The 17,618-nt window shown below is 47.8% G+C and overlaps 1 protein-coding gene across 1 annotated transcript in view; it reads right to left on the reverse strand.

The window, feature by feature from the left end:
* ADAMTS9 (ADAM metallopeptidase with thrombospondin type 1 motif 9) overlaps positions 1 to 17,618 on the reverse strand; it is a gene marked incomplete at both ends in the record, with an annotated part of 208,495 nt that overhangs the window by 182,309 nt on the left and 8,568 nt on the right. The window contains one exon of the mRNA XM_080715587.1: positions 325 to 614. Within this exon, the coding sequence (XP_080571713.1) occupies positions 325 to 614 (290 nt within the window). The remainder of the gene's footprint in view (positions 1 to 324; positions 615 to 17,618) is intronic.

A 17,618-nucleotide genomic window follows, 5' to 3' on the forward strand; every position in this document is an offset into this window, starting at 1 on the left:
CATCCAGCATCCGAGCCACCTGCTGGCTGTCCCTGAGCACCGGCAGGTGGCCTAACCCAACCTCACCCCTCTGAGCATCCGTCCCCCATAAAACTGGGGGTGCACATCCAACCTCGCAGGGTTGCCAGGAAAATCCGAAGTCATGTCTTGTAAGAAGCGCGTTGTCTAGCACAGAATAAACACTCAGCATCGCCCATGGGTGCTCCTAGGGCCTCTTCAGTGACTTGCGCTTTAGACCCGATGACCCTCCCCAGCCCCGCAGGACCCGTTCCCCATCGACACACTCGGCGAGCTGGAGAAGCGCCTTCTTTTGAACGTACTTACAATTGACATCAAGGTTAAGACATAGTGCTGAAGGTTTGCTCCGTGGTACGAGACCATCCTGCTGTCTGCAACCACCATCACTTCTACAAACCGTGGGTAGGACAGAAAACGTTTGGTCCTTCTGTGGGCGCCCCTTTCCCCGGTGCCGTCTGTCCCGTTGCCAGGGGCCGGGGACGCCTTGGTTGCTAGGCCGCTGCGTAAGAGCATCACATCATCAGCCAGGTTATTGATTTCTCCCCATTTTCTTGTTCTGGTTTTCCTCCGGTTTCTCCTGTGGCCGCTTCGGCGTTCTGGAATGAATCAGAGGGCGCCCGTTACACGTCAAGCCGCATCTCGTTCGTTTTAAGAGTTTCATTTGATAGCCGGGCGTGGTGGCGCACGCTGGCAACCCCAGCATTGGGGAGGCTGAGACAGACAGGAGGATCGCGGTTTGCGGACAGCCTCGGTTATTTAGTGAGGCCCTTTGCGACTCAGGGAGACCCTGTTTCAAAAATAAAAAAAGACTGAAAAAATATGGCTGGGGGGTGTTGCTCAGAGGTACAATTCCCTGGGGTTTCATTGCTGGTATGGCAAAAAAAAAAAAAAAAAAAGAATAAAAAATAGGGCTGGGGTGAAGCTTGGAGGTAGAATGCATCTGGGTTCCAACCCCAGTTCCACACACACACACGTGACACATTTCAAGACGGTGCCGCTGGAGCCGAACTTCATATGAAAAGCATCCTACAGCCTCTGCAGGGGGAACTCAACCTGCGTTCATGCCAGGGACTCAGGGCTTGGAGACCAGCCTTCCTGGGAAGCTTTGGTAAACACGCCTGGGAAATATTAGAAGATCAGGACTGAGTTAAGGGAAATGACTCTGTGTGTGTGTGTGTGTGTGTGTGTGTGTGTGTGTGTGTGTGTGTGTGTGTGTGTTTTGAACCCAGGGGCGTTCTAAAGCTGGGCCTACCTCCCCATCCTATTTTACTTTTTATTTTATTTTTTTGCAGGTCTGGGGATGGAACCCAGGGGCATTCGACCTCCGAGCTACACCCCCTGCCCTAGTTTTTTTATTCTTTATTTTGAAACAGGGTCTCACTGAGTAGCAGAGGGCCTCACTAAGTAGCTGAGGCTGGCTGTGAACCTGTGATCCTCCTGTCTCAGCCTCCCAAGTGCTGGGATGACAAGCGTGCGCCACCACGCCCGGCTTCCTTTTTATTTTAAAACAGGGTCTCACTAAGTTGCTGAGGCTGGCCTTGAATGGTGGTGGGCCTATAACACAGCTATAGTGTTCTTAAAAAATGGAACTAGAGCCGGGCGCGGTGGCGCACGCTTGTCATCCCCGCGCTTGGGAGGCGGAGACAGGAGGATCGCGCAGGTTCAAAGCCAGCCGCGCTGGCGTAAGAGACCCTGTTTCCAAATAAAAATATAAAATAGGTCTGGGAGTGTAGCCCGGAAATAGAAGGGCTTCCAGGAACCCCAGTACCACACACACACACACAAAAAAAGAAAAATAGGGCTGGGGGTATAGCTTGGAGGTAGAATGCCCCTGGGTTTCATCCCCAGTACTACAAAAGAAAGAAAGAAAGAAAGAAAGAAAGAAAGAAAGAAAGAAAGAAAGAAAGAAAGAAAGAAGAAAAAATAGGTTTGAGAGACGGGCAGGCTAACATTCAATATAAAGAAACCATAGAAAATCATAATCATAATCATAGAAAATCTTCAGCACTATATCTTAACCTTGATGCCAATGAGGTCTTCTATTACCTTATAATCGAATACTAGAAATAGAATGGGCACGGCACTCCTCGGTCCCTCTGGATTTTTAACCACTGTATTAAGTACTCTGTTAGTGTGTCCAAGTGCATGGGCGGCTGGGGCTGTGATTTATAAGCTCAAACTAGCTGGGCATCTCCAGCCCTCGCTAGGCTTCTTGGGTTCTCCAGGATCTTGCCGCTGAAAGTGTGGCCCACAGATCAGCCCTAGCAGAACCCAGAAGCAGTAGAAATGGAATTCTTTCACCCCACCGGGATCTGAATTCAAAACCTCCCGGGGACCTGTAGTCACACTGAAATTTCAAGAAGCACCATTCAACGATTACACCACCATTAATCAAACGCTTGGATAGTCAGGCATCAGGCTGGCCGCCAAAATAGTCTTTGAAGTCGAGCACGGTGGTGCACACCTGTGACCTCAGGCCTTGGGAGGCCGAGACAGGAGAATGGCAGGTTCGAGGCCAGCCTCAGAAACTTAGTGAGATCTTGTTTCCAGATATGGTGTAGCTCAGAGGTAGAATGCCCCTGGGTTCAAGCCCCAGCGTGTGCACAGACACACACAGACACACGCACCAAAAACCAAGCCAAAACAAGACCAAAAAAAAAACCCAAAACAAAACACTTGAGTAAGAACAAGAATTAATCGGTTATTTTGCTTATCGGCGCTTACGTGCTCTTTAAAGCTTGAATTCCACCAACTTGTAGCCCAGAGGAAGCCACAGAAGCGTACAGCCGAGGAGTATGTGGAAGCGGCTAGGACTTGAAGCACAGAACTCGCCACATAAATACCAGGAAATGCAAACAACAGGGAGAGCGCCTTCGCATTTGAAAGGCTCAAACACTTGACCGCTGTATAAGCGATTGCTAAAACACAGAACAGTCACCCCAGGTCACGCTGTACGTTTCCCCAACCTGAGCCTTTTGGTGACTAAAACAGAGAAATCTGTCCAACCCGTCCAACAGGGTGCACGCATTCCAACTAGAGAGAGCGCGACTCGCCCAAAGCCGGACACACCGGAGCACTCAGCGCTATTTTTCTTCTAGTCTTTCTTTTAAGTTTATTTCAAGTAGGCACGTATATCAATGTCATCTGGGTACCTGGGGTACCGTTCGATTATTAAATTATTAAACAAATATAAGAATAGATAATGAATCAAGCACCCACTAGAGGACAGGCACCGAAAGAGGTTGTTATATTAGGTGATAATATATAATATATATTATCTCGCACGCTCTTTTCAGATCCTGAGACCACTTCTATTACGATTCTTAAATTATTAAACAAATATAAGAATAGATAATGAATCAAGCACCCACTAGAGGACAGGCACCGAAAGAGGTTGTTATATTAGGTGATAATATATAATATATATTATCTCGCACGCTCTTTTCAGATCCTGAGACCACTTCTATTACGATTCTTAAATTATTAAACAAATATAAGAATAGATAATGAATCAAGCACCCACTAGAGGACAGGCACCGAAAGAGGTTGTTATATTAGGTGATAATATATAATATATATTATCTCGCACGCTCTTTTCAGATCCTGAGACCACTTCTATTACGATTCTTAAATTATTAAACAAATATAAGAATAGATAATGAATCAAGCACCCACTAGAGGACAGGCACCGAAAGAGGTTGTTATATTAGGTGATAATATATAATACAAGGTCTCGCACCGGCAGGGACTGAAATGGGCTCTCGTTCGGTTGACAGTTTCCGAAGTGAATCTGAATTGGGGAAAAAAAAAAAAAAGACAGTTTCCTGGTATATATTTTCAAGAGTTGCTTTTTATAACAGCTGCATGGTACGGGTCGAACGTTGAATGTTGTTGAGTGTGTTAAGAAAAGATGTCACCGACCTCTTGAGAAATACTGCTTACTTCGGGCCTTCTGAAAAGATCTTGATCCGATGTATTCCGGCTGATAAGTTTTGGAGATTTTTTTTTTTTTAAGTCTCTGTGGTTTTCTAATTTTGTTCTCTAATGATTTCTGCTCTAATCTTTATTTCCCTCTTTCTGCTCTGTTGAGGTTTATTTTTTTCTTCCTTCCTCAAGTGTCTTTAGGCTACTGAATTCAGATCCTGCTTCTTTCTCAACATAGATGTTTATGGCTACCAATTGTCCTCGAAACAAGGCTTTAGCAGTACCCCATAAGCTTATGTCTCCATTTAAAAAATTTTTTTCTTCCTTTTTTTTTTTTGGTACTGGGGTTCCTGGAAGCCCTTCTACCTCTGGGCTACACTCCCAGACCTATTTTTACATTTTTATTTGGAAACAGGGTCTCCTAAGCCAGTGTACGCGGCTGGCTTCGAACCTGCGCGATCCTCCTGTCTCTGCCTCCCGAGCGCGGGGATGACAAGCGTGCGCCACCACGCCCGGCTATTTTGTATTTTTTATTTGGAAACAGGGTCTCGCTAAGTTTCTGAGAGCCTCACTAAGCAGCTGAGGCTGGCTGCAAACCTGTGATCCTCCTGTCTCTGCCTCCCAAGCGCGGGGATGACAAGCGTGCACCACCACGCCGGGCTCTATGTCTCCATTTTCATTCACCTCGCTGTGTTTTCTGATTTCCCCTCGACTGTGCTGCGGCATGGCCAGGGATCACTTATTGGCTTTCCCTTTTTTTTTTTCTGTATTTAGCTTTCTCACTTCATTACACTGTGATTGGCCAAGGTGCTTTGCATGACTTATACACTTTTACATCCATGAAGGTTGTTTTCTCACCTAAAATACGATCTGTTCCTTGGAAGACAGGATACATTTATTTAAACAAATTTGATGCCGGGTGTGGTGGCGCACGCTTGTCATCCCCGCGCTTGGGAGGCGGAGACAGGAGGATCGCGCAGGTTAGAAGCCGCCTCACTGGCTTAAGAGACCCTGTTTCCAAATAAAAAATATAAAATAGGTCTGGGAATGTAGCCCGGAGGTAGAAGGGATTTGAGGAAGCCCAGTACCACCAAAAATAAATAAATAAATAAACAAATGAATAAATAAATAAATAAATCACATAAGGGTGCCAAATTTAATTAAGAATAACTCACAAAATATTCTAATATTTCTACTCTATAATATTCATTCATACAGAATAGGTATACCAAAAGAATTATTCAGGATACCATGTGTGGCATAAAAATGCAGGGGCCAAAGTGCTTCTTCAGAGCTGAAAGCTACATCCTCTAATCCGTAGTGCTCCTCAGTCTGTCGTCCATCTATTTTTGACTCCTGTTGAGTTAGAATCATATTTATTCACCTGGTTAGCCCAACTAGTTTCTAGCACGTTAACCCTCTGAGCGAGCAAATTTGAATTGAGCATTAGAAACGGCATAAAAATGGAGCCTAGATCTCATAAACCTACTCAGTTTCCTTGCCTCTGAATAGAATCTCAATAGCAGAAAATGATCTCCACGGAGGGAACACACACCATTAAAATAAAAGGAAGGTCGTCCATGTTTCTCTTCAGTGACCTTTTAGCATAATGGACTCAGGCTAGTGTTTCGGGCATTTGTAAGCTCATTTTGCTAACAGATTTATAAGAATGGGTTAAATAATGAAATTTCACCCTTGTGGAAAGCACAAGTGGTCTGGGTATTCTTGTTCTTCTCCCCCTCCCCGGCCCCTAAAACATAGTTCTGTGTTTATTATTACATTTCAATGATGGTTTCATTATGGTAAAAGTTACATGCCGTTAAATTCACCCTTTTAATGTATATAATTCGGTGGTTTTGACTAAAAAGACTCGTGCTGTCTTTGCCATTATCTAATTTTAAAATAGTTTTATTGTCCCCTAAAGAAATCCTATCCCTCTAAGCAGTCATGCTGTCTTCCCCCTTCCCCGTCCCTGGCAATCACCAAGGGCTGTTTTATATCTGTGGAGCTGCCTCCTCTGGCATTTCATCAATGGAGCCTCACCACATGACGCTCTTTGCCAGCTTCCTCCCCCAACGTAATGTCTTCAAGGTTCATCCTGGTGGGAGCACGCGTATCAGTATTTAAGTATCATTTCCTCCTCCTCCTCCTCCTCTTCCCCCTCCTCTTCCTCCTCCCTCCTCATATTCCTCCTCTTCCTCCTCTTCCTCCTCCTCCTCCTCCTCCTCTTCTCCTCCTCCTCCTACTCTTTCTCCTCCTCCTCCTCTTTCTCCTCTTCCTCTTCCTCCTCCTCTTTCTCCTCCTCCTCCTCTTCTTCCTCCTCCTCCTCCTCTTCCTCCTCCTCCTCTTCCTCCTCCTCCTCCTCCTCTTCCTCCTCCTCCTCTTCCTCCTCCTCCTCCTCCTCCTCTTTCTCCTCCTCCTCTTCCTCCTCTTCTCCTCCTCCTCCTCTTTCTCCTCCTCTTCCTCTTTCTCCTCCTCTTCCTCCTCCTCTTCCTCTTTCTCCTCCTCTTCCTCTTCCTCCTCCTCTTTCTCCTCCTCCTCCTCTTCCTCCTCCTCTTCCTCCTCCTCCTCTTTCTCCTCCTCTTCCTCTTCCTCCTCCTCTTTCTCCTCCTCCTCCTCTTCCTCCTCCTCTTCCTCCTCCTCCTCCTCTTTCTCCTCCTCCTTCTCCTCTTCCTTCTCCTCCTCTTCCTCTTTCTCCTCCTCCTTCTCCTTTATTGGTGCTAGGGATTAAGCCAGGGGAATTCTACCTCTGAGCTACACCCCTGTCCCTCTTTTACTCTTTTATTTAGAAATAGGGTCTCGCCAAGTTGCTGAGGCCGGCCTTGAGCCAACAACCCTCCTGCCTCAGCCTCCCAAGGGCTGGGATCACAGGTGTGCGCCACCACACCTAGCTTTTGTTGTTCTTTATTGCCAAATCCTGTGCCGTATGGAACACACCACGCTGCCTTTGGTGAACATACGGGCGGACATCGGCCGACCCAACCGAAGGAAGCTCCGGGAATGCGGAAGGTCCTGGGTGGGTAGGTTTCCATTTCTTGGATACGTACACAGAAGTAGAAACGCCGAGTCACGGAACAACCCTGTTCAACATTTTGAGGATCGATCAAATCGTTTCCCAAAGGGGCCGGCCCATCTTCTGGCCTCTTCTTGAAGTTCAAATAACACATGTAGAAATCAGAACATCATTCATTCCTGCCTCTCCGTCTCTGACAAGTCTTTAAAAATTAATCCCCTTCACTTATGGCTTTATGAGACACCTGGCCAAGTTCGAATCCTAAAATAACACGTTGTTTTCTCTGGGAATCAAAGGCACATTTGCCCTAGGAGAAGAGTGTGGTTATTCGGCAATAGAAACCACACATATGTGTGTAAATAAATTCAGGATGTTTAAAAAAAAAATCTCCGGCAGGTACTCGTGCGATTCCGCTCACATCAGGAGCACGACGGTTCCAACATGGTCGTCCAAGGACCCGAGTCAAGGCTTTTGACCTTGTTGCCCCCCCCCCCCCCCCGTCCCCAAAGAAAGTGGTAATGCCCACCCCGCCACCAGCAGCCAGCGCTCTGGTAACAAAGCGGGTAAAGGGCGTGAGACCAGATCCAAGTCCTATTTGGCCCGGGGCACGTCGGCTCACTCCCTACTCTTTATTTAAGTAGAAAAAACCCAGAATCTGTTCCATAGAGTTGGCTTGAGGAAATTATTACTACACGCGCCAAGCGCCTGGAATGAGTGCCCAGGGCGCCATCTTTATTTCTATTTTTACACAACGTTAAGAAGTAAAAGAAACCATTTAAGGTAGCGTGAGTTGTGCAAATGGATTACAAACAGTTTTCTGGCTTAGAATCGCGACTTCCAGGACACAGGTTGTTTACGCTCTGAAGTGGGGCGCTGGGCAGAGGCCTGGCTTCAATTTCGGGGCCCGGCCTCAGCATCCTGCGGGACGAGGCGGAGGCTGCCCGCCAGAGGCCAGGGGGCTGCGCCAAGCTGCCCTCAGCTTGCTTTGCTCTTTTCTTTCTGCGCGTGTGTGTGTATGTGATTGAATTCAGGGGATGTTCTACCTCTCAGCTACACCTCCAGCCCTTTTTATTTATATGGGCGTATAAATACTTGTTGCCAAGCCGGGCGTGGTGGCGCACGCTCGTCATCCCAGCATTCGGGAGGCTGAGACCGGAGGATCGCGGTTCGCGGACAGCCTCGGCTACTTGGTGAGGCCCTCGGCAACTCAGTGAGACCCGGTTTCAAAATAAAGAATAAAAAATAGGGCTGGGGTGTAGCTCAGAGGTAGGATATCCCTGGGTTTCATTACCCCTTCCCTCTGTCACCTTAAGGATAATTGAGAAATTAAGAGCTTATACATAGAATTTTCTTATAAATTATAAGTTGAAATTTTAAAATTCTTTTTTTTTGTGGTACTGAGGGTGGAGCCAAGGGGCATTCTAACTTCGGAGCTCCACCCCCAGCCCTGTTTTTTATTCTTTATTTTGAAATAGGGTCTCACTGAGTTTCAAAGGGCCTAAGTAGCTGAGGCTGTCCTCAAACCACAATCCTCCTGTCTCAGCTCCCAAATGCTGGGATTACAAGTGTGCGCCACCTCACCTAGCCCTAAAATTATTTGCTTGAGTGCCTATTTTATATAAGATACTGGCTCAGGGGAATTGTAAAAAGACCAATTTTAAAAAAAGAATAAAACATGTTTTTATAAAAGAATAAAGTTTTATAAAAACTTAGGATGATATCATTACTCAAAAGAGACTCCACAGCCATTTTTTTTTTTAGTACTGAGGACCAAATGAACCCACTACCACTGAGCTATGTCCCCACTTTCTTTTATTTTGAGATAGGGTCTCCTTCAGTTGCTGAGGCTGGCCTCAAACCTGCAATCCTCCGGTCTCAGCCGTCCTAGTTGCTGAGATTTCAGGGGGACACCACCGCGGTCTGGCACATAACCAAAAATAAATCTAAACACTACTTGGCGATGCGTGGTAAAAAACGTTTTCAATGAGCTTAATTCACACGTGACAGGATAGAACACCCAGTACAGTACTGAAGAACTGGAATTATTATTATTTCAGAGAGTAGCAGGCAGGCCCTGTTTTCCTGGTGTTTTCCACCCAAGTGTTTCCCAGCTGGGCGAGCTGGGCGCGGTCGCTCAGGTTAGCGGGTGACGCCGGCAAGTTAATGATTGCTCCCCGCTCTCATAGGATTGATCAAAATTTAACCGAATTTCCCGAAGGCACGGAGCCACCCGTGACCTCGTGGTCTAGCTGGGCCGGGGTCAAAGGGAAGATTCTAGAGCCTGTCTGCTGCGCTCCCGTGAGCCGAGAGAGGGATGGAGGCTGGACCGGAGTCCCGGCTGGACGCTGGGACCAGACGCACCCGGTTCTCAGGCCTGTTCTCATTCCATTCCAGCTGCCCGTTGGGGGCAATTTATTGCCCCTCAGGCCTCAGTTTCCTTCTCTGTAAAATGAGGTTAATAAGAGCGGCCGGGTGTGGTGGTGCCCACCTGGAAATCCCAGCACTTGGGAGGCTGAGATGGGAGGATCGCACGTTCGGGGCCGGCCTCAGCAAGTTAGCGAAAGCTTGTATCAAAACAAAAAGGGCTGCCGGGCGAGGTGGGCACGCTTGTCATCCCCGCGCTTGGGAGGCGGAGGCAGAAGGATCGCGCAGGTTCGAAGCCAGCCACGCTGGCTTAAGAGACCCTGTTTCCAAATAAAAATATAAAAAATAGGTGTCTGGGAGTGTAGCCTGGAGGTAGAAGGGCTTCCAGGAACCCCAGTACCACCAAAAAATAAAAATAAAAATAAAAAATAACAACAACAACAACAAAAAAACCCAAACAAACAAACAGGGCTGGGAGTGTAACTGGATAGACTGTTCCAGGGTTCAATGCCCAGTACCAAAACAAACAAACAATAATAACAACAAAATCCAGCAAGAGTAAAGATCTCACAGGGAAATTTGGAGCTGAAAAGAGATAAAAGTAAGCTAAATTCCCTCAGCACAGGGTGTGGCCCGCAGGAAGGATCCCCTAACCATTTTGAGCTGGGCGTAGTGGAGCACGCGAGTCATCCAGCATTCGGGAGGCTGAGACAGGAGGACACGGTTCACAGACAGCCTCAGCTACTTAGCGAGGCCCTCTGCAACTCAGTGAGACCCTGTTTCCAAATAAAATATTAAAAAAAAATAGGTCTGGGAGTATAGCTCAGAGGTAGAATGTCCCTGGGTTCTATCTTTATTACCGCCACAAAAAAAAAGAGAAAGAGAGAGAGAGAGAAAGAAAGAAAGAAAGAAAGAAAGAAAGAAAGAAAGAAAGAAAGAAAGAAAGAGGAATCCAAGCAAATGTGCTGTGGCTTGTCAATCAATAGGTGAGTGCTCCAGGTCACGTGCTCCCGCTCACTGAGGGCCCAGAGCCATCATGCCGGCTGCAGGGACTCCCTTTTTGGCGGCCCTGAACCTTTATGAACAAGGTTTCCGTGAGACCAGTTTATGGATCACGAGGGCCAGAAGATATTTATAAACACAAACCGACTCCGTTTGCTAAACGCTCCGTACAGCCTTCACATCTGGAGCTCTCTGCACGCACGTGAGCTGTTTGAAAGCTCTGAGGAATCCTACAGACGCGAAGCCACTTTACACGTGTTTAACCACACGATTGGCGAAGGGATGGGGTCCTGGCCTGCTGAGGTGGCGGGGGCGCGGACGGAAACGTTCCTAGAGATATAACAAGACGTCTGGGCACGGTGGCGCGCGCCTGTCATCTTGGTACTTTTATGCCGAGACAGGAGGATCACAGGTTGGAGGACGGCCTCCGCTACTTACTGAGACCCTCGGCAACTTAGTGAGACCCTCGGCAACTTAGTGAGCCTCCCTGCCGCCATTCTTTTGCACATCACCTCCCAGGAACCGATCGCAGGTGACTTTCCTTGTGTTATGCCCCGGACAGAAGACAGTACTCGGAATTTAGATCCAACGGTGCTGTTTGACTTAGTTCCAATATTACAAGACCTCGATCCTCTTTATTCATAGAGAGAGGAACTAGAATACAAGTTCTTCCTAAAGTTCCTTCTAGGAATGAAAAATGCACATGATCCTATGTTTTTATAAGATAAAAGTGATTAATTAAGGGCAAAAAGCCACCAAAGCCAGTTACGGAGGTGGTGTTACCTTTAAGAGGCGGAGCCTAGGGGGAGGTGTTTAGGTCATTGGGGAGCTGCCCTCAGAAGAGGCTTGGTGAGACTGTTTCAAAATAAAGAATAAAAAAATAGGGCTGGCAATGTAGCTCTGGGGTAGAATGCCCCTGGGTTCCATCCCCAGCACCACCATAAATAAATAAATGAATAAATAAATAAATAAATAAATTTAAAACAGGCTGAGAGTCTCACGAAGTTGACGAGGCCGGCCTCAAACCTAGGATCCGCCTATCTCAGCCTCCCAAGTACTGGGATTTCAGGCCCGTGCCTCCACACCTGGCATTTGATGGGCAGGAGACTGGGAAGGCCCTGGGGTTGGGCGGCTGCTGGGACGATGGGCCCTGGAACCGCTCTGTGTTCGGGGGTTCGGGACTGGCCTCCGAAGGCAGCTTGAGCGTATCATAATAAAGATAAAGCAAAACCTAAAACCTTAGAAAAGAAAGAGTCACAGGAAGCCCGACTAAAATTAGAATGAAAACGGCAATTTTAACAATAGCAACGATAACAACAAGAAAAAAATTCAGGTAGGCGTGGGGGCGCACACCTGGAGTCCAAGTACGTGGGAGGCTGAGATAGGAGGATTGCAGGATGGAGGCCTCAGCAACTTAGTGAAACCCTGTTTCAAAAGAAAAAACAAAAATTGGGCTGGAGTATAGCTCGGAGGTAGAATACCCTTGGGTTCAATCTGTAGTATAAAAAATTTTTTTTAATTAAAAAAAAAAGCTAACGGATGTCTTTCTTCTGGGGGCTATTTTACTGATGTCTCTGCTTTCATGCCTACTTAAGGATGTTCATAATAAAATGTTTCTATAAAACAAGATTAAAGTAAAAACCCAAGTGAATAAATGAAAGGAGAAATAGTTTCTGTATTAGAAGTTTCGGTTTTACTATCCTTCAAATAGTTTATTGGAGCAGTGCACTATTAATACCGATGTTTTCTGTTTATAAAGGAAAGCAGGATTTTTATATAAATGTCATAAAGATCAAGCCAGAGAAACAAGTTCAAGAATTCGGTTACTGAAAACAGTCATTTTCTAATATTTTGCAATGGGTACCAGAGGCCCTTGCTTATTCTATTTATTTGACACAAAGTGGCTGGAGGATATATATATATATATTGTTCTTTCTTTTTTTAGCGGGTCTGGGGATGGAACCCAGGGGCGTTTGACCTCACCCCCTGCCCTATTTTTTATTCTTTATTTTGAAACCGGGTCTCACTGAGTTGCAGAGGGCCTCACTAAGTAGCCGAGGCTGTCCACGAACCGCGATCCTCCGGTCTCAGCCTCCCGAATGCTGGGATGGCAAGCGTGCGCCGCCACACCCGGCTATAGTGTTCTTAAAAAAATATGATTATAGCCGGGCGCGGTGGCGCGCGCTTGTAATCCCTGCGCTTGGGAGGCGGAGACAGGAGGATCGCGCAGGTTCGAAGCCAGCCGCGCGCGCTGGCTTAGGAGACCCTGTTTCCAAATAAAAATGTAAAAATAGGTCTGGGAGTGTAGCCCGGAGGTAGAAGGGCTTCCAGGAACCCCAGTACCACACGCACACAAAATATCTGATTATAAAAAAAAGGGGAGTCAAAGAAATTAAGGCCAAAGAATAAAGTAGAGATGGGACCCTTATCTCTCAACTGCCAGGCAGTTCTGGGTTGAGTTCTGCAATCCTAAGCCTGAATTTTCCCCCCCTGTACTGAGGGAACAGGTCTGAGGCCGCAGAAGGAGGAGGTGGCCCAGCCTGCCGGCGCCCAGGCAGGACCCTCGAGCCGCCCCGCCACGGCATCCATGGACCCGGAGAGGCCCCCGCTCCCCGCAGGAGGCTCCTGGGCTCCATTCAGGCCCAAATGGCAGGAAAGCTAATCAAATCAGCGAATCGATGCTACATTATTAATGGGAGCCAAGCGGTTAATGAGTAACAAGGCGACTCTAACAGCCGGCCCTCTGGAGACAGGAGTCGCTGGCGGCTTGGTGGGAATTTCAAGTGCGGGCAGCCCCCCTCAAAACAAAGCGCATTCCACACAGGTGGCTCTTTTTTGCTCTTTTCTTTTTTTTCCAAATCCTACCTGCCAAGGGAAATGATATGGCAGGGTATTGTGATACATGCCTGTAATCAGGGCACTGGAAGGCTAGAACAGGAGGATCGCAGGTTCGAGGCCAGCCTCAGCAGCTTAGGGAGACCCGGTTGTAAAGTAAAAATAAAAGAGGCCTGGGGGTGTAGCTTAGAGGTAGAAAGCCTCTGGGTTCAATCCCCAGCACCACACACACACACACACTCTTTCTTTCTTTCTTTCTTTCTTTCTTTCCTTTTGTTGTTGTTGTTGTTGTTGTTGTTGTACTGTGGTTCCTGGAAACCCTCCGGGCTACACTCCCTGACCCATTTTTACATTTTTATTTGGAAACAGGGTCTCTTAAGCCAGCGCGGCTGGCTTCGAACCTGCGCCATCCTCCTGTCTCCGCCTCCCAAGCGCGGGGATGACAAGCGTGCGCCACCGCGCCCGGCCACACACACAATTTCTATGAATACAGTCCAGTCCACCAAGAAACAGACCAGCAAAACCCTCTAAGTAGACAAAGAGTCATGGGAAAGGGTCTCTTAGCAGGGACTGTGGATGAGTCAACTTCAGGGTCTCAGAATGACACTGTCTAACCCGCGGGAAGCACTCGGAACCGTGCCCGCCACAGGATACTGGCTCGACAAACGCCGGCCATCGCAGATCTTGCGGGGATTCCAAATGAGATGGCAGTCCAAGAAGATCTTCTGGAAACTTCTTAGACAGTTTTCTCGATGGCTGCTTCCATCCGCGGTCCCCATGCACCCTGGCCCACAGCGTCATGCACAAAGCAATGGATCTGGAGTCCAGGCTCGGGCCCGTTCCTGCCAGCTGTGTGACGTCGGGCAAGTGGCTCAACCTCTCTGAGCTGTCATGTTTCCCAACTGTGAAACAGGACAAGGAATTCCTAGTCGACAGTATGGATGGATGTACAGCCTGTGATCACGGATGTGAAGCAAACAGCAGTGATCCTATCTGCACACAAGAACTCAAGAAATAAACAGGGCCCCCCGGTGCTTAGTGAAGACCAAAAAACGGGCATCTGAAAACCAGGCCTCAGGCAGGAGGCTATTTAGTTGGGCTGAGACGGAGGCTCAGCTTGGCCTCTTGGTGCCCAAAACAAGTAGACAGAAGGCAGATTTATTTTTTTAAATTGTATTTCCAAGCTACACTCCCAGCCCTATTTTTTAGTCTAATTTTAACTTTTTTTTTTTTTTTTTTTTTTTTTGTGGTACTGGGGTTCCTGGAAGCCCTTCTATCTCCGGGCTACACTCCCAGACCTATTTTATATTTTTATTTGGAAACAGGGTCTCTTAAGCCAGCGCGGCTGGCTCCGAACCAGCGTGATCCTCCTGTCTCTGCCTCCCAAGCGCGGGGATTACAAGCGTGTGCCACCACACCCGGCTTTAACTTTAATTTTAATTTTATTTTTGCAGTACTGGGGATGGAACCCAGGGGCATTCTACCTCTGAGCTACACTCCCAGCCCGATTTTTTAGTCTTTACTTTGAAACCGGGTCTCACTGAGTGACAGAGGGCCTCACTAAGTAGCTGAGGCTGTCCGCGAACCGCGATCCTCCCGTCTCAGCCTCCCGAATGCTGGGATGACAAGTGTGCGCCTCCACGCCCAGCTTGCAAGGTCGGATTTGAACCTGTCTGGTTATGAACACTGCTTCATTCTGATCACAGACAGGCTGCCCGTCTCTAGTTCAAGGGACCTGGGCTGCCGGTCTCCAGCGGCAAGCGGCAGGGGTCCCAGGCTGTGACTCCATCTCCCGTCACCGTATCTTCTCATTTATGGAAACATCAGAGAATCGGAGCAAAAGGGTCACAGCAGGAGAGGGCGCAGAGCTTCCAAAGTAAAACTGTCCCCTGCAACCAGGAATAATGACTGTTCACGTACCGACGCCTTTGTGTCTGATTGATTTGTGAGACAGTCACGTACATACACACTTTATCATTCCTAGAAACTGAGGTCAGCCGGGTGTAGTGGCGGCGTGTGCCTGGAATCCCAGTACTTGGGAGGCTGAGACAGGAGGACTGCGGATTCAAGGCCAGCCTCAGAAACTCAGTGAGTTCCTGTTTCAAACTCAGAAATAAAAAGGACTCAGGGTAAATAATAAATAATAATAAAAAGGATAAGTAATAATAAAAATAATAAATAATAAATAAATAAATAAAAATAATAAAAAGGATATTTTGCTCGGAAGCAAAATATCCCTGGGTTCAATCCCCAGCACCACAAAAACGAACAAAAAAACCCCCTGCAAGATCCTATCACACGTACTAGCCCATCATCTGCTTTATTTCCATAAATCTATGCCATTATTTTAAGTAGTTTAAATATTTTAATAATCTATGCATAGGAATTTGTCATAGGTTCACACCATAATTGATCTACTGTGCTACGGTCCTCCACTTAGGTTTTCTCTGTTTTTCTGCTATGATAGTATGAGCGTGGCCCCCAAATTTGTTTTCACAACAGTTCAATTACTTCCTTTACAAGTAGCGGTTGTGCAGCCGGGCGTGGTGGCGCACGCTTGTAATCCCGGCAATCGGGAGGCTGAGACGGGAGGATCGCGGTTCGCGGACAGCCTCGGCTCCTTAGTGAGGCCCTCTGCAACTCAGTGAGACCCCGTTTCAAAATAAAGAATAGCCGGGCGCGGCGGCGCACGCTTGTCATTCCCGCGCTTGGGAGGCGGAGACAGGAGGATCGCGCAGGTTCGAAGCCAGCCGCGCTGGCTTGAGAGACCCTGTTTCCAAATAAATTTAAAAATATATATAAAAATTAGGTCTGGGAGTGTAGCCCGGGGGTAGAAGGGCTTCCAGGAACCCCAGTACCACCAAACCAAACAAAACAAAAAAAACAAAATAAAGAATAAAAAATAGGACTGAGGGTATCTCTCAGAGATAGGATGCCCCTGGGTTCCATCCCCAGCACCACAAAAAAAATAAAAAGAAGCTTGTGGATCAAAGAACATATAATTCTTTAGTAAGAAGAAGAAGAACAACAAGAAAAACAAAAGCTGATTTTGCTGAGATGGGAGGACAGGGGAGAGATTTTAGTAAGAGGTCATCAGCGTCTTCAAGGCCCCGGCAACATAATGGACATCAGCGGGCTTCTCCCTGCCTCCGCTGACCTACCAGGACCTACCAGAAAGTCCAGCTCACTTTTTAGAACAACCTGTGAATAGGTCACGTGTTCAAAGTACGGTCCCCAGCGCAGCCAGGTCCAGAGGCAGGGTGCGGCAGGGGCGGGCGGGGCCTTGGAGACCCTCGATGTCCCAGCCGCTCCCTTTCTCCACCTCCACCATCACGCCCTGAAACCCTGCCACCCCGGTTCCTGCCTGGGAGCCAGCCAATGAAGGAATGGCCCCTGAAATCTCTGAACTGTGAGCTAAACAAATCTTTCTTTGTCTAAGTTGTGCTCAAACGCTCAATTATCCATCGAGAAACAAGAAGGGAGTATCGACGCAGAAAGTCAAGTCCAGAGAACGCAGGAGTCAGGCGGTGGATGGTGACGACGGCCTTAAGTCTACTTTCAGCAGAGATTTTCCCAGTGAGCTGCCCTGAACCGCTCGGAGCTCGCATGATAAAAGCACGGATTCTGGCTCCATCCCGTTCGCCTGAGAGAGAGGTTTGCTTTAGCAGAATCTAAACCTGTAAAAGCCTCCCCTCAACCCCTGGCACTCCAGAAGTTTAGTGGAGACGCCTTGCTATTAGTATCAAAGTTGAACAGGTCAATTCTGGTAGACAGCCCTTTTTCTCTCTGGCCAAAGGGGCTTATCCCACCCCAAAGCTATGTTGACTTTCTGCAGAGGCGGACACCTGGTTGTGGAGATATCTAAGACCCCCGGTGTGCCCTTCTAAGGGGACCGGTGAACTGTGCCCTGCTGGAAGGTTCTTTCCAACTGTTCTGAGTCTCTGGTATTTGGATTCAAAGCTGGGGCGCAGAAGCAGCTGGAGGAAGAAAACCAGAGTGGCGTGGTCCAGCAGCCCCCGGAAGAGCCAATCAAACACGGCGGGGCTCCCGACTCATCTCACAGGGCGGAGGGAGGCTGAGCCATACTGGTCTCTGGCAACAGACCAGGAGGAGGGCGAAGGGTTGGCATAGGCGACCGAGAGGTGCCATTTGCGGGCTCCAACAAGAACTGAAACGCAAACAGGCCGTTGTGAAAAATTAAGGCATCTTCCATCGAGTGTTCTCTACCTTTACTCTTAAAATTCTCTGCTCCAAGCTGGGAGTACTTGGGAGGCTGAGGCAGAAGGATCGCGGGTTCAAGGTCAGCCTCAGCAACTCAGTGAGGCCCTCTGCAACTTAGTGAGACCCTATTTCAAAATAAAAACTTGGGCTGGGGGTGTAGCTCAGAGGTAGAATGTCCCTGAGTTCAATCCCTGAGAGTGCAAAAAAATTAAATTCTCCATTTCTTGTATTTTTTTTTTTT

The sequence above is a fragment of the Muscardinus avellanarius genome, assembly GCF_963383645.1.
Source record: "Muscardinus avellanarius genome assembly, chromosome: 18".
In the NCBI taxonomy this organism is placed as follows: domain Eukaryota; kingdom Metazoa; phylum Chordata; class Mammalia; order Rodentia; family Gliridae; genus Muscardinus; species Muscardinus avellanarius.